Source organism: Schistocerca americana, chromosome 2 (genome assembly GCF_021461395.2).
Source record: "Schistocerca americana isolate TAMUIC-IGC-003095 chromosome 2, iqSchAmer2.1, whole genome shotgun sequence".
NCBI classification, from domain to species: Eukaryota; Metazoa; Arthropoda; class Insecta; order Orthoptera; family Acrididae; genus Schistocerca; species Schistocerca americana.
The window spans coordinates 311,853,676-311,871,979 of NC_060120.1; the positions used below are offsets into that span (position 1 = coordinate 311,853,676).

The following is an 18,304-nucleotide window of genomic DNA, read 5'->3' on the forward strand; positions in this document are numbered from 1 at the left end:
AACAATCGTTTTCAAGTTGTTTTTGTTCAACTTCATATTTACTGCATATGCTCCACGCTCTATTTTACATTATTAGATACGTCCAAGCACATAATTTGATAAGAATGTCAATCGGATGCTGTATACCACATTCAAGACCAGAGCTTCCTGAGGATGAGAATTTAAACCTCGAAACACGAAGAACCGAATTAGTCAAAAATCATTTCTGACTGGAAGACGACAGTTGGGCATGTGTTGCCACTGTTAACGAAAGCAACCAGTTTTTCGTCTAACATGCAAGCGTACAAGAAATATTTTTTCCTGCGCTTTCCAGATGACGAGCTATAAAGTTACCGTCAACGGATACTTTGAAGAGCGTCACCGTCACCATCATCACCATTATCGTCATGTCACATCATAAGAGAAGTTCATTTTTCATTTTCTACTAGTGTATGGTATTTACTTTGTACGTAGAGTATTTGTGCTCTTTTTGAGTTCTGCTGAAGTGCTGTGTTGAGTGTATGATTTACGACAGACGATTTGCTAGAGGCGGGTACGAGTGGCTCAGGCGTGCTGTTTTGCAGGGGTGTGCCTCAACACGTACGAATGCCGCATCCAGGGCGGCGCCTCCCACGGCCCATGTGCTCTCGGCTTTGGCGTCTGCTGTGTCTGTAAGTATCGAAGCACACTGTAAGTACCAGGCACACAGTGCAATACAGCCGATGCTTACGATTGTTTAAGGCTACTCCTTTGACATCACTGCACTGGAAAAAAAATTGTCAGCACAGAGAAATTTCGCGCTAATATCGGGTAACACTGGCTCTTGCCTTAAAAATTGCCTAAACTGGTTGAGGAAGAGAGACCACGAGTTTCTACAGGTTTACCATATCCAGCAGGGGCCACTCATTGGTGATTATATCCCGGAAATTACGGTAATGTTGATGGCTCCGTTTCAACCTCTGTTCCATACAGCACAAGAGATTTTCAGTAGGATTTAGTGGGCCAGTCAAAGAGCAATAGGGTAGCTGAGTGTCCACATTTATTAAAATACTATCTTTTTACTCGCGGCTTCGCCCACATACGCCTATTTCTCATATACTGCACTCATCTCTTCCTGCCTCTCTCTTTGTCCAGCGCCTCCTCTTTCCTCTCTCTGTCCATCTGCTCTTGTTTCCTTTCTCTGTGCATCTCCAACTATTTCCTCTCTCTGTCCATCTCCTCCCCTTTCTGTTCATTTCCGCTATCCCTCATCTCTGTCCATCTCCTTCTTCACCTTATCTGTGTCCATCCCCTTCTCTCCCCTTTGTATCTACCCACCTTCTCCTACCCCTTTCTCTCTCTACGTTATCAGCCACCCCTACTCAAATATGCAGTTTTTGGTTCTTTCCCTCACGGTATCTCTTTCCAGATAGTAAGTAATACTCGTATGTGTATCATGTTTGGCTGAAATCGATCCAGCGATTTAGGATGAGCTTTTTACCTATCACTTTGCCCGCTTGCACACATATCACAAATATTTAACTAATTTCCCACATATTTGTGTGCATAGTTCACCATTTTATACATATCGAATTTCGCCCTGCAGTTTCGTTTTCAACCAGATCAGTGTTTATGACGTCATATCGCCTGAACAATGTGTCGTACAATGATATAATTCTGTAGGTACTTCCAGTGGTATATGTGAATAGTGACTATGTACCGAATGTGTTGCGAATACAGTTAGCAGTAAAGAAGTAATGAATTAAAGCGTCATGCCCGGTGCGCCAGTTTTACTGCATGAACAGCGAAAGTGTAGTAAGCGCCAAATGTTTTTCCTTTCATCGTATTGTGTGGATTGTCGACAAGGAATTGTTTTGTAAGGGTTTGAAATTATGTGTAAAGTCTGTTGCAAGCCATTAACTGCTCTCATTCTCAAATACTGGATGAGTAAAGTCTGGGTACTCGCGTGTTGTGGGCACACTCCTTTTTCACCCCCACACTTTGATAGTTTCCTTACGAAACTTTATGTCGCTGACGACGCCTACAATATGATGAAAGGAAAAAAGTTTATCGCTTACTACATCTTCGCTGTACATGCAGTAAGACCGCCGCATCAGGCATGACGCTTTAATTTATTACTTCTTTACTACTAACTCTATTCACAACACATTTCGCAGACAGTTGCCATTTATAACACCGGACGTACCTGCAAAATTATATCATTGTGCAGCACATAGTTCAGGAGATACGTAATGAGAAATGGGCTGCGTAAAAATAAGGTTTGCGAAAACTGACAACGGCCGGGAGAGCTGTGTGCTGACCACGTGCTCCTCCATATCCACATCCAGTGACGGCTATCGGTGAGGATGACACGGCGGTCGGTCGGTTCTGTTGGACCTCCCAGGGCCTGTTCGGACGGAAAGTTTACGTGAAAATCAAATTGCAGGATGAAATTCGCTAGACATGCAGGTGAAATATGTGTACAAAACGGAAGAAATATGTTAAAAAATATATGAAATATATTTCACTTGTTAATATGGCTGCAAAGTCATGGAGGAAAAGCTCATCGTAAACCCCTGGAACTATTTAAATCATATTTGGTACAAATATTATTTACAACCTGGAAAGAAATACTGTAGGGATAAGAGCCACCAGCCTCCTATTGGGGTGTGTGTGATAATGTGGAGAGAGAAGGCGGAGTAAGAAATGGACAGATGGCGAGGGGGAGCGAGGAGATAGGCACAGATAGGAAGAGATGGGCAAATATAGGTGAGAGGGATATGGACAGAGAGAGGGGAGAGGGTGAGATGGACGGAGACAGGTGGAGGAAGAGATAGGCAGACAGGGGAGAAGAAGGAAATGGACATAGAAAGGGCAGGAGAAGGACAGAGAGAGAGAAGGAGATGGACACAGAAAGAAAAGAAGATGAACTGGGAGAGGGGAGGAGGAGATGGACAGAGAAAGAGGGGAAGGAAGATATTGACAAAGAGAGGGTAGGAGGAGGGAGATGGAGAGGGAGAAGAGGAAATGGACGGAGGAAGAAGGATCAAATGGACAGAGTGGGGAGGATCAAATAGATAGAGGGGAGTAGAGCACTTCGACACAGAGAAAGGAGGTAGGAGGAGGTGGACAGAGACAGTGGCAGAAGAAGATCAGAGAGCAGGAAGTGGGTGAGGTGGACAGGAAGGGTTTTGAGAAGATGGACAGAGAAGAGGTGAAGGAGGAGATGAACAGAGAGAGGAAAAAGGAGGACATGGGCTAATCAAAGACTGAAACAAATACATACCGGGCAATGCCGGGTACTCATCTAGTTTTCATAATAAGTATGGATGAAGAAGTGGGTTCCAGGATATTATGCTGTGGTCCAATGAATTTCTCGTTTTGTTCCCATCTCTGAAGAACATCAAGACATATTGTATCTTTTTCGAAGGCCCGATGCACACCCTGGTTTGCTACTGGCTGAACAAAAATTACCTTTTTCGAGTGCTACCGGGCAGAGGTGTGATGTCACATGTTTTGAAAACTCGAACGCAGTTGGCTGTTGTCGACTGCTGTCGTCCGCAATTGCTGTCATCCAGTGGTGGAGGACGTGTACACATCTTCTGCTACGCTGTAACCCAGGTGCCATTCAGTTTTACAACCACCTCCTTCAGATTAAAATCATTGGGGAGTTTAATAATCTCTCCTGTCTCTTCACATAGTTTTTCGCAGTATCCAACTGTGGCTGCCAATACGTATGTCTTATCAGATCGAATCCGGAGGTCTCCAGTATGCAAGACAAATGATTGTTTCTCCAATTCTACAGTTGCCTTTGTGTTATAATCGTTCTTCGACTGTTCTTTTAGTACCCACTTGCATGTCTGTATAACTACACAGAATCTTGGAGTTCCTGGTTTTTGCTGTGGTCTGCAAGCATCCTTGGTCGACTTTAGGTGGCCCATATCTTTCGGGTTTGTAAATCACAACGATATTTAATTTCCACAAGATCTTTCCTAAGTGTAATTACCGTTTTTAATGAACGGCAGGAAGACCGTGGATTTTGCAGACTGTTAGGGCGGCTGTAGTGGCCAGGGCGGGTAAAGCGGCCTCTTCGTTATATTATTTTGCAGTTTTCTGTAGCCTAGTGGCGAACATTTGAAAGTATTGAAAGAGACTTCTTTGGTGTTTTCAGCGAGTTTAGTGGGGATAGTAGCACGCGCTCATCTGCAGTGGAATATGTTATTTTTTCTCTACGTCTGATGTGAGGCAAGTCGGTTAATTGCTTCAACGCTGGTAAAACGTTGTATTTTGGCCTTCGAACCACCTGCTTATGAATTACCTAGGTTATGCAATTTCATATTCAAGCAACATTTAGCGTAACGGCGCCCAGTCGGGCATAGTGGACAGCCGCCTGACGGGGCAATGTGGTCACATGCCGCATATTTTTTAATGTATTTACCTTGTTTCAAGACGAGGGAACTCATTATAAGACAAGAGTATTTCATAAAATAGGTATACAATGGTGGTAGTGTCCTAACAACTTGGCTAAAAGCTACGTTCTCTTATAACCGGTGTATGCTAAGAGGCCATCAATTTATTTCAGAACACTATGAAAATCTTGGGATTCTGATGTTATGCAATAGGCTTTGGATGCTGTAAAAAAAGAAAAGATACCGTTTGCTACAGCAGCCAAACTATTCAGTGTCTCAAGTAAAACACTTAAAAGGAGAGTCCTTGTAAGAAAATTGTGACGCTGTTGCAGACGAGTAGATTCTTGGGAACTGAGATGTGTATTCAACAATGAGTAAGAGGAAGAACCCTTAACCATGCTTTTTACATTGAAGTAAGATATTATTGCTGATCAGTAATTAATTTGTGCCACTTGGCATTTCAGCTTGCTGAGCGGAATGATCTACATACTCAAAAAAGAAAAAAAGGATTGGGCGACACATTTTAGGAAAAGACATCCAAACATAAGGCTTAGAAAACCAGATTCCACTTCATCTGCCGGCCGAAGTGGCCGTGCGGTTAAAGGCGCTGCAGTCTGGAACCGCAGGACCGCTACGGTCGCAGGTTCGAATCCTGCCTCGGGCATGGATGTTTGTGATGTCCTTAGGTTAGTTAGGTTTAACTAGTTCTAAGTTCTAGGGGACTAATGACCTCAGCAGTTGAGTCCCATAGTGCTCAGAGCCATTTTTGAACCACTTCATCTGAGTCTTAGTTTCCCTTTTCTATGTCTGTGGCCACTTTTCCCTTCCTAACCAGTAGAGTGACCATTTTGCAGATTTTCAAAATGGTTCAAATGGCTCTGAGCACTATGGGACTTAACATCTGAGGTCATCAGTCCCCTAGACTTAGAACCACTTAAACCTAACTAACCTAAGGACATCACACACATCCATGCCCGAGACAGGATTTGAACCTGCCACCGTAGCGGTCGCGCGGTTCCGGACTGAAGCGCCTAGGACCGCTCGGCCACAGCGGCCGACTGCAGACTTTCACTGAAGCTCATTTTTCTACTACAAAAGGAGGATTTGAATAATAATGCGACTGTTTTGTAGTTAAAGAATGTATACAACATAAACAGATAGATATTGTATGCTTACCTATGACACGGTGTCAGAGGAAAGCTAGATTACAATATGCGTTTTACAATCAACTGAAAAATATCTATTTTTAACACATTAATTTCGAAGCATTATCGTACACGTCACATTGCACCTGTTGTACAGTTAACAATAAATGTTCAAATATTCCACGGTCGTCTTAAATGCATTTGTGTACTCTTGCTTGGCTGGTTTGCTTGGGCTATAAAAGAACCAAACTACAGGCTCATCAGTCTCTTATTCCTCATACAAACAATTCTTAAGGTAAAACAGTTCCCAGAAGGAATTGGGGAAAGTAAAAGGGCGTAAAACTAACGGAGAACCACATCGAAAGACAAAATGAAAAAAGTGAACCACAAGGATAAAACGTACACCAAAAGGAAAAGTCGAGGAAGGTGTTAAAATCATAGAGTAGATGGCCTGCGCTGGCCATCACACGAATATGGAAGAACATGTTATGTTGTTTGACTTTGAGCCTCAGCACGTTCCCTAATGAAAGCAGCGGCCTCCATGATGAGACCAAGCAGTCATCTCACAAATTCATCTCTCGTTTGTACATCTCAGATTTCATCCAACCCACAATCAAAAATCTAATGGAGTAAGGTGCAGCAATCTCGGTGGCAGGGTAAATGTACAACCACGACCAATCCAGCGGTTAGGTTAAGTACGGGTGAGATGTCCCCTCACAAGTCTGCATCCGTGACGCCGGAAGTTCGCTACAGTCCGCCTGGCCCGAAGGAACGACCTTAGGGTGTTCAACAAACTATTTTCCTAAAAATGCAAGTAATTATGTCTCGTCATTTGCTCTTCTAAACTGACTGGATCTGATATTGCCGCATCGAGAAACGAACTTGGAAACTGGTTTCCACTGTAGCGTGTGGATTTTCCTGCGATCGTCGATGATTATTACGGTGTTGTTGATTCAATTCCGTGTACACATGTCTTCATCAGTGAATAATACTCATGGAAGTAAGTGATAAAATTCAAGCCCTATGGCATTGCCACCAGTGTGAAGATTGTGGGCATATTCTACATTAAACGGGTACAACTGTCCCGCACGTAATGATCGCCGTACACCTATTCGTGGGACACCAATAGGTGCAGAAAGTCGCAGTGTGCTGGTAGTAGCACTACGATGCATTGTTACAACAACGTGTTGCTGTTCCTGCACAGGTTGTTGAACTACACGTTCAGAAGAAAAATGTGAACCTAGGAAAGATATCTGTTTCACGGGTGGAGCGTGACAAAGGTTCAGTGGTATAAAATGATCGTTACAGCTATCTAGTTAATAATGAAAGAAATAATGATAGCATACACTTCTTGGTTAGCAGGCTGTGTGCTAAATGTCCTGAATTAAATCTGAAATTTTTAATAGGATCTGGTCGAGTAGGCATTTGTGACGCAGTAGGTAGTTATGTGATTGTAGAAGGAGACTAAGTTGGATTGCACCGTCAATAACATTTGACAGAAGTGTCCTGAGTTTCACTCTCTTCCGTCTTATTACTTCTACGACAATCCCCAATGAGACACTGCATATGCACTCACTATATTCACTCAGAAGATACAGATAGCCATTCGCCGATAACGGTAAACCTGCCCCATCTTCACCATTTCACCTAGACCGCCTATTGGATGCCACGTATATTTGCAATACTTAGTATCAATAAAAGTTATTGCAGTCAAATCGTCATGTAACTGTTTCAGTGCCTAAACCGGTTTCTGCTTATAATTCAATTACAACAGCCCATATATAAAACATGGAGTAAGGCTGACTCAGAATACACGACAGGTCACTATTTACGTGAGGCTCCTACCATACTGGTACACTGGGTCATCTGGTTGGAGTCTTGCGTAAATCATATTCTGACGTAGACGCCAAGAAGTAGCCATGGGCCAAAAATGACTTAGTCGACACCGATTTAGTGATTGAAAAATTTAGATGGGCATCTCACACGAAAAAAAACTTTATTGTTGGTTCAAATGGTTCAAATGGCTCTGAGCACTATGGGACTTAACATCTATGGTCATCAGTCCCCTTGAACTTAGAACTACTTAAACCTAACTAACCTAAGGACATCACACACATCCATGCCCGAGGCAGGATTCGAACCTGCGACCGTAGCAGTCGCGCGGCTCCGGTCTGAGCGCCTAGAACTTTTTGTTGGAAATAATAAACTAACTACTGCTCTTCGCCAATAGTGGTGGTGGTGGTGGTGGTGGTTAGTGTTTAACGTCCCGTCGACAACGAGGTCATTAGAGACGGAGCGCAAGCTCGGGTTAGGGAAGGATTGGGAAGGAAATCGGCCGTGCCCTTTCAAAGGAACCATCCCGGCATTTGCCAGAAACGATTTAGGGAAATCACGGAAAACCTAAATCAGAATGGCTGGAGACGGGATTGAACCGTCGTCCTCCCGAATGCGTTCGCCAATAGTGTGGCAATTATGAAAAATGCTGAGTATTAAGGATTTGGCCATTATTTTGCATATTAATAACTCTAGATACCCCGAAGCAAGTCCATGACAAAAAGCTATAAATGATGATTGTGGAATTTACATTAATTATAAACATGGACATGGACTGTGGGCAAACAGGAACAGAAGAGAATCGAAATATTTGAGATGTGGTCCTACAGAAGAATATTGAAAATTAGGTGGACTTTTACTGTAAGCCTGCCGTTGTGGCCAAGCGATTCTAGGCGCTTCAGTCTGGAACCGCGCGACCGCTGCGGTCGCAGATTCGAATCCTGCCTCGGGCATGGATGTGTGTGATGTCCTTAGGTTAGTTATGTTTACGTAGATCTAGTCTAGGGGACTGATGACTTCAGATGTTAAGTCCCATAGTGCTTAGAGCCATTTGAACCAACTTACTGTAAGGAATGAGCGGGCTCTCTGCAGAATCGGTGAGGAAAGGAATGTATGGAAAACACTGACAAGAAGAAGGGACAGGATGACAGGACACCTGTTAAGACATCAGGGAATAAGTCCATGATACTAGAAGGAGCTGTAGAGAGTACAAACTGAAGAGGAAAACAGAGATTGGAATACATCCGGCAAATAATTGCTACTCTGAGCTGAAAAGTTTGCACAGGAAAGGAATTCATGGCATGCCGTATCAAAGCAGTCAGAAGACTGAATAAAAAAAAAAAAAACGCTTTGTGGAACAGGTGTTATCTGCCGTATTCTGCCGACATGTTTCACTTCCGTGAGGGTTTGCACAGTATTGGTCTCTGGAATTAACGGTGAATCTAACGTACTTTAAACTGATATCAAGTTGCTTCTACAGTCTTCCGCGTAGTTCTATATGCACACTTTGCTGACTTTACAGAGGTACAGTCTGTAGCGCAATGCTTACTACGTTGTGGGCTGCAGCTGGACTGATTTTCACAAGGCGCCAGGCCGACGCAACCTGTCGCTTTCCCCTCCCTCTCGGAGCCTGAATTGTTGTTGCATGTGCGGCCTGTTCGCGGTGCACTGACCGCTGGGAGTCGCAACAGGTTAACGACTAACACTCGATCGCTGGTTCTACGTCACGAGGCCGCGCATTCACCGGCACCCGCCACCAAGGGCACCGCGCCGACCGGGGCAGGCGCGGAACTGCGTGCCGGGCGAAACGCCCAGTCACACTCACATCCTGCTGCCTCTTTACTCTATAATTATAATTTTGTCAAATCTTTGTATATTCATTTTATGACTGCAAATAAATTCTCAGAAAGAGGGCATAGTGGTCCACCTCCACGTCGGTGGGGCACGGGCAACGACACCTAGCATATGGTCGTATCGCTCAGTGTGGCGGCTAAGAGACCAGCCCATAGGCTAGAAAGGACCCGCGTTATGTATTAAAATGGCCGGTTATTACAAAGAGTAGCAGCAGTGAAAAAAAGTGTCTCTTTAAAACATCACAGCTTACGCTAGGGCTCGACGTGAGTGTCAATGTTCGGCACTGCGATCCTCATTTCGATCTTCAAATCCTTTACCTGAGCCCATGACACACTACAGTTACACTCTCACGACTTGTCCTACATCCGACGTCTACAACGGTTTAACCCGTATCGTAGGCAATGTGTGTGTGCACTGCCGAAGTACGCTCCTGGTCATTAAAACTGGAACATAGTGGCGGTGGCATCCAATAAACAGGAAATTGCAGTAAAGTGTACGGTATGCTTGGATATGCAAATTATCAGCATTTCAACGAATCCGCACAAATGAGGAATGTGCACTAGTGTAGATGGTGTTACACATTTCTGATTTGTGCGGGTTCGTTGAAATGCTTAGTTTCTTGTACAGTACCACGATGAGCGTAACCCTGTGTGATGGCTCGGAGGAGAATCAAGGTTGCCAGGTTGCATTCTACATCTAGATACATATTCCGCAAGCCACAATATGGTATGTGGAGGAGGGTACCTTGTAACACTACTAGGCATTTCCTTTCCCGTTCCAATCGCAAATAGAGTGTGGGATAAACGATTGCCTATATGCCTCTGTACGAGCCGCAATTTCTCTTATCTTAGTGATCCATCCGCGAAATGTACGTTGGCAGCAGTAGAATCGTTCTCCAGGCAGCTTTATATGCTAGTTCCGTAAATTTTCTCAGTAACGTTCCTCGAAAAGAACGTCGCTTTCCTTCCAGGGATTCACATTTGAGTTCCCGAAGCATCTCCGTAACTCGCATTGTTTGAACTTACCGGTAACAAATATAGCAACCCGCCTTTGAACTGCTTCGATGTGTTCCTTTCATCCGACCTGGTGCGGATCCCAAGCACTTTTTTAATACTTAACAATGGCTCGTACTATTGTCCTGTATGCAGTCTCCTTTACGGGTGAACATTTCTAAAATTCTCCCAGTAAAACGAAGTCGACTGTTCGCCTTCCCCCTCTACAATCCTTACATGCCCGTTCCATTTCATGCTGATTTACATAGGTACACCTAGATATTTAATCAATGTGACTCATTGAAGCAGCTCACTACTAATGCCGTATTCTAACATTGAGGCATTGTTTTTTCCTGATAATCTGCATTAAATTACAGTATATTTAGACCAAGCTGCCATCCGTCACACCAACTAGAAATTTTCTCCAAGCCATCATGTATCCTCTTACAGACACTCAACGACAACGCTTTCCTGTATACCACAGCATTACCAGCAAAAAGCCGTAACCTGCTGCTCGCCCTGTCCGCCAGATCATTTATACAGGGTGAGTCACTAAGTATTGCCACCAAGAATAACTCCGAAAGTATGATAGTAGCTGAAACGTTTGTGGGACAAATGCTGCATGGGACATCGGGGGCCACAATATGACGTTGGTTTTTTGTTCCTAGGTGGGGTCGCGTCAGAGATATGACGCTCAACTTTCTTCTTCTATATGGGATGCTATAGTTTGGTACTTATTTTCTGAAAGCGACTATCGAGACGAATCCAATGATGTGCAACAGTAAGGTCTTTGAAGGTCAACGAAGATCACAAAGGTGTTCGAAGTGACGATCACTGGTATCAATGCAGTGCTGCAATCTTCTTATCATGGATTGAGTGGTATTCCTTATCACTTCGGTACTTATCGAAACACATATTCTGACAATTCTCTCTCGTTTATCGTCCAAATAGTAAATATTCGCCGAATACGGCGTATCCATCTAACGTGCCATTGACATGTAAACGCCATTCGACGGTTTCGCAATACAACACTAATAGGAAAGGTAAGACTAGTATCGTCGAATCAAGCGAATGTGAATGATGTATTCCTTCGAAGAACAAGTCTATATGCTTCTCATTTACGGAGAATGCCAAGGGAATTCAGCGAGAGCTAGAGACTTAAACGCTGAAAGATATTCTCAACGAACTCACCCTGCACGTCGTACATTTAAATATGTGCATGATAAATTGAGAACAACTGAGTCTTTAACGCACCAGAAAGACATCCGGAAAAGGAAAGTTACTAACGAGGCAGCGGAGATTGGTACTCTTACCACTGTGGTTCGAGATCCTTGTGTTAGTTAGCGTCAAATCGCTAAGGGTTTGGCATGAGCCAGAGTAGTGTTGTTCGTGTTCTACATCGCCATATATATCATCCTTACCATATCAGTCCCCACCAAGAATTAGCTGGTACGGATTGTATGCGTCGCATTAAATTCTGACGATGGGCTCAATTTCAGATTCAGAGGAATTACACATTTATTAATTTGATTTTATGTACTGACGAGGCTACATTCATGAGCCATGGAAATGTTAATTTGCATAACATGCATTATTGGGCAACTGAAAACCCATGTTAGGTACGACAAGTTGAACACCAAAAACCGCGGTCGGTGAATGTATGGTGTGGGATTTTGGAGGACAGAATTATAGGTCGCTATTTCATCGAATGAAATCTTAATGGTAGGAAGTACACCACATTCCTGCAAGAAACATTAGATCTGTTATTGGAAGAAATACATTTAGGAACAAGGAACAGAATGTGGTATCAACACGATGGGTGTCCTGTACATTTTTCGCTGATGGCTAGAAATGAGTTGCAGAGACAATTCCCAAATCGTTGGATTGGACGCAAAGGAGGTGTCTTGTGGCCGGCTCGTTCGCCAGACTTGACGCCTCTGGATTTTTTCTTGTGGGGATTCGTAAATGACATTGTTTATAAAGGCGTTCCAATTACACCTGAAGATATACGAGAATGAATTATCATAGCATGTGCTTCGATAAGTGCCGATGTGGTAAGGTATACCACTCAATCCATGATAAAAAGATTGCAGCACTGCTTCGAATACCTTCCGTAAATGGACGTTCATGTCACCTTTGTACCCTTACTGTGACACATCATTGGATTCATCTCGATAGTCGCTATCAGAAAATAAGTACCAAACTATAGCATCCCATTACAAAAAGCAAAGTTAACCTTCATATCTCTGAAGCGACCCCACCTAGCAACAAAAAACCATTGTCCCATGCAAATTTTGTCCCACAAACTTTTCATCTACTATCATACTTTCGGAGTTATTCTTGGTGGCAATAGTTGGTGACTCACCCTGTATATACAGACGGAAAAAATCGCAACCCCAAGAAAGAGTTGTGCGACATAAACGAAAGTTGATAAGCGTGTTTTCCCATCTGAGAGATGATGTCTATTCTGATTTCTCGCCAGTCGCGTTAGGGTGGCGCTAGTAGCGCGACAATGGGAATGCAAATCTTGCCTGATTTAAATACACGCTGTAACGGTCCTGAGCGCTAATTACCTTTGAGATTGGAAATTGTGAGTTTATGTTAGTCACGAATGTGTTTAAGACGACATAGACGTCATTATCAACACCTCACTGAGTCTGAACCATGTCGTGTAATAGGGCTACGAGTAGTGGGATGTTTGTTCTGCGATACTGCAGAAAAATGTAAATATTGCACATGATTGCTAGCAGCGGCGGTCACGAGAATGTACGACCGCAAGAAAACCGGTCTCTTGACGGCCATGTGGCACTACTGAGAAGAGAGGCTGTCGTGGTCGGAGTATGGCTCTGGCGCATCGTACTGCATCTGCAGCAGAAATTAGAGCAGCAGTCCGCACCACAACGACACAACGAACCGTTACAAAACAGGTTGATACCGTATTTCTGGATTTCCGGAAGGTTTTTGACACCGTTCCTCACAAGCGACTTCTAATCAAGCTGCGGGCCTATGGGGTATCGTCTCAGTTGTGCGACTGGATTCGTGATTTCCTGTCAGGAAGGTCGCAGTTCGTAGTAATAGACGGCAAATCATCGAGTAAAACTGAAGTGATATCAGGTGTTCCCCAGGGAAGCGTCCTGGGGCCTCTTCTGTTCCTGATCTATATAAATGACCTAGGTGACAATCTGAGCCTTTTCTCTTAGGTTGTTCGCAGATGATGCTGTAATTTACCGTCTAGTAAGGTCATCCGAAGACCAGTATCAGTTGCAAAGCGATTTAGAAAAGATTGCAGTATGGTGTGGCAGGTGGCAGTTGATGCTAAATAACGAAAAGTGTGAGGTGATCCACATGAGTTCCAAAAGAAATCCGTTGGAATTCGATTACTCGATAAATAGTACAATTCTCGAGGCTGTCAATTCAACTAAGTACCTGGGTGTTAAAATTACGAACAACTTCAGTTGGGAAGACCACATAGATAATATTGTGGGGAAGGCGAGCCAAAGGTTGCGTTTCATTGGCAGGACACTTAGAAGAGGCAACAAGTCCACTAAAGAGACAGCTTACACTACACTCGTTCGTCCTCTGTTAGAATATTGCTGCGCGGTGTGGGATCCTTACCAGGTGGGATTGACGGAGGACATCGAAAGGCTGCAAAAAAGGGCAGCTCGTTTTGTATTATCACGTAATAGGGAAGAGAGTGTGGTAGATATGATACGCGAGTTGGGATGGAAGTCATTAAAGCAAAGACGTTTTTCGTTGCGGCGAGATCTATTTACGAAATTTCAGTCACCAACTTTCTCTTCCGAATGCGAAAATATTTTATTGAGGCCAACCTACATAGGTAGGAATGATCATCAAAATAAAATAAGAGAAATCAGAGCTCGAACAGAAAGGTTTAGGTGTTCGTTTTTCCCGCGCGCTGTTCGGGAGTGGAATGGTAGAGATTGTGGTTGGATGAACCCTCTGCCAAGCACTTAAATGTGAATTGCAGAGTAGTCATGTAGATGTAGATGTAGATGAACAGTTACTTCGATGAACCCTCTGCCAAGCACTTAAATGTGAATTGCAGAGTAGTCATGTAGATGTAGATGTAGATGAACAGTTACTTCGATGAACCCTCTGCCAAGCACTTAAATGTGAATTGCAGAGTAGTCATGTAGATGTAGATGTAGATGAACAGTTACTTCAAGGAACTCCGAGACAGTCGCCCCGTATCGTGCATTCCACTGTCCCCAAACCAGCACCATTTGTGACTTCTGTGGTGTCAAGCGAGATCTCATTGCGAGGCAGGATGAGGTTCTGTTGTGTTTTCTGATGAAAGATAGTTCTACCATGTGTGATGCCCGCGTGTTGCTTACAAGGAGGCCAGCTGAGGATCTACGAGCAACCTGTCTGCGTGCTATACCCACTGCACCTATAAATGGAGTCATAGAGTCTGGGATGTGATTACGGATGGCAGCAGGAACACCCTCGTGGTTATCCAGCTCACCCTCGCTGCAAATTCGTACGTCAATCCGATGATTCGACCTGTTGTGATCCCACTCATTAACAGCGTTTCAGGGAATGTTTTCAAACAGGATAACTCTCGCCCACATACCGCTGTTGTAACCCAACCTGCTCTAAAGAGAATATCGACTTGTCGCCTTGGCCTGCTCGATTGCCAGAAATGTCTCCAATCGAGCACATGTGGGACATCATCGACGACGAATCAAGCGTCATCTACAAGCAACGTTAACCGTCCCTGTATTGACCTACCAAACACAACTGGCTTGGATGTCCATCTCACAAACTGACATCCAGCACCTGTACAACACAATGCACGTACGTTTGCACGCTTGCATTCAACATTCTGGCGACTACACCGGCTATTAATGTACCAGAATTTCAGATTTGCAATGGATTTACTTTATCCTGTGATCTTGCAATATTAATCACTTAATTATTCCGGAAATTTCATTACCCTACATTAATTATTTTTGGTGTTGTGACATTTTTCAGCAGTGTACACAGAAAATAACAGTAGTTATGTCACACTTCCCTGTGGCACCTCTAACGATAACCTTGTGTCTGATGAATACTCTCCGTCCAGAACTACCTCTGGGTACTGTTACTTAAGAAGTCTTTGAGACACTGACGTATCTGGGAACATGTTACGTATGCTGGTACCTTCGTTAATAGCCCGCAGAGGTGCACAGTGTCAAATGCGTTTCAAAAATCTAGGAATATGGAACCTGTCTGTTGCCTTTCATCCATAGTTCGCAGGATATCATGTGAAAAGAAGGCAAGCTGAGTTTCGCATGAGCGATGCGTCGTCATACTTACCTAGCTGCCGGAACAATCACTGACGTCTACTTTTTGAGTGCGAGCGCCGGCTGCTCATGCGGTCTGGGTAAAATAAGTTTGGATCTATAACGGTTATGGGAGCCCAAACCGGCCGCCGTGAGTAGATACAAAAGAAATTGCAATTTAGACTGTCACTATTTATCCCATATGAGGTGAAAATCGCTAGGCTTCCAAAACGTCTTTGCAGACATCTTGCAAGGTTATGTGAGCATTAGTAACCAGTGTAGGACTTCCATTCGATTTTACAGCGCTGTTTTTCTCGTACAACGAAAGCTGTTTATAAACGGAAAAAGGAATTCTTGAAGTTGAGTTATTATACAAATGTGTTTCCGAATTCTTACATGGGGACATTGCAAGTGCACTTGCCTTTGTGGGAAGAGTCAGCCTGGTTTTGAGTGCTGGATGGACAAGAAGACCAGAAGGAGAAGTAAACAGCAGCTCTTTTGCCAGCGAATGATGTACAGTATGACAGATTTGGTCACTGGCCAGAATATGGGCCAAAAGCGAAGATGTAGACTTTGCCCTCAGGGATGGTCGACTGTAAAACGCGGAAAATGCGGAATTGTTCTGTGCTTTGTTGCAAATATTTTAAGACGCTTCACATGCAATACTGCAAAATGCAACAATTGTTTCAGTCACAGGAACGACATTGTAATATTTTTATTGTAGCATGCGCCTTTTTTGGCAGTTATACGTCGGCTTATTGTAGTTTGAAGCAATGTATGTAAAATTGTTCACATGACCATACACGTCTAATTTAAGTAACTTAATACTTTTCCTTCAAATATTTCTCAGTGTGCCAAACAAAGGGTTAATGGGGAAAATTAATTCATAATTGCTTCGAAAAAGAAGGTATTTACACACAATTTCCTAACGTAGTTTCCTTTCCATAATTGGTGAAACAAATTCTTTCATGACAAGAATAAGTTTCCGAGTCCTAACATCAATGTGGTGTAGATGAATTAGTCTGGACTGTGATTTAAGTAGTCCCAATGAGTTGAATGACCTCCGAGAGGATGCTGACGATACTGGCTCTGTCATTAAAAGAATGGTGAGGCGAACATTATCCTGAAATGTTTCTCAATCCTGCCACGGTCAGCAATAAGTTGTTCTTGAATAAGGTCTATATTACATGGTTTTGCACCATTGGTAACGGTTTGCAGCATTTCGAACATTGCATAAAGCCTGTCCCCACTAAAGTTTTGTGTGTGTACTGCAAAGAACTCTTCCAATGGTCGTGCAGATGGAGGATTGGGAGAAAGTAACAAGTATCTCTTCGAGGTGGGATAGTTGCTTCTGATGCTCTTGGCTGAACCGTCGTTGAATCTCATTCAGAAAGAGATCTAGAATTTCAAACATATCTTTCTTAAATCTTCGTTCACGTGATAATTCTTAAGAAGCGGACGGTGAGTGTACGTTTCAATGTCGCTGGTATTTGTTGTGTCCTTGAGATATTCGGGTCTTTCTGCAACAGCCTATCAAACGCTTCCGCAGTTCTACGTTTCGCAAGAACTACTTTTAAAACGTCTACAGATCGTTTCACACCGGACGCATTAAATTTTGGAATCTGTACAGATCTGGCCAGCTCTTCAAGTAAATCAAAAATTTCAATGGCGACTGTCACGTAAAAAAACTTTTCGAGCCGCTTCGCGTAGCCCTGCAGAACTGAACGTTTTCGTCTGTAATTGAGCTGGATGTATTCAGTACTTCGGCCACTTTTTTCTGGAGCAGCTAACAGTTTTCTCTGAAATGTTTCACAGATTTAACTATCACAGTTCATAAGGTCGCACACACCGGCATCAGCCGCTGAACTGTCGGTTTGGATTCGTTTTGTCGACACCAGATGGTAGCACAGCATCTACACACGCATTTCTCTTTTTTGCGGCTTCCGGTATTATATTTGAAACGTCATTAATAGTTACCAAGACATTGCACAATGGATCACGTCTTTTGAAACTTCCTTTGGTGGAAGATCCAAACAATGATTACTGGAGTGGATGCAAAAGCTCTTTGGCTGGTATCGAAGAAAGATTCCTTGTTCCGCCCATATATATTAGCTGCACCATCGAAACAATGGGCGCGTAGAAACTAATTCCTACTGAGAGTCTTAGAAGGATGTGTTTACTGGTCGTTGCCAGCGTTTGTGGCTTGGCCACCATATACTCTGAAAAAGTTCTTTTACTTCAAGCGACTAAAGGCAAGCCGGCCGGTGTGGCCGAGCGGTTCTAGGCGCTACAATCTGGAACTGTGCGATCGCTACGGTCTCAGGTTCGAATCCTGCCTCGGGCATGGATGTGTGTGATGTCCTTAGGTTAGTTAGGTTTAAGTAGTTCTAAGTTGTAGGGGACTGATGACCTCAGAAGTTAAGTCCCATAGTGCTCAGAGACATTTTTGACTAAAGGCAACATCCATAAACAGTAAACAGGCCCTGGACAGCCACATCCGTCGTTGAACCTGCTGCAGTTCCGTAAAATGAAGAAAATTTCATCTGCTGCAGTCTCTCATGTGAGCATCAATTTCCAGTATTTAATTTCGTATCACTGGCGACAACCAAGTTTCGCTAGCCAGCCACATCCGTCATTGGATCTGCCATAGTTCCGCAAAATGAAGAAATTTTCATTTGCTGCACAGCGTCTCATGTGAGCATCAGTTTCCAGTATTTTGTTTTCTGTCACTGACGACAACCAAGGTCTGGTACACTTGAGTGGCCAGTAAAGCTAGCTTTCTCATAATCGGTTATCTGACGTCTCGCGCTTTCGCCGCTCTCGGGTGT

At 43.6% G+C, this 18,304-nt stretch overlaps 1 protein-coding gene across 1 annotated transcript in view; it reads left to right on the plus strand.

Moving 5' to 3' along the window:
• The window catches only part of LOC124595813, a 224,719-nt gene that overhangs the window by 107,926 nt on the left and 98,489 nt on the right, over positions 1-18,304 (plus strand). The window contains exon 3 of the mRNA XM_047134705.1: positions 564-650. Within this exon, the coding sequence (XP_046990661.1) occupies positions 564-650 (87 nt within the window). The remainder of the gene's footprint in view (positions 1-563; positions 651-18,304) is intronic.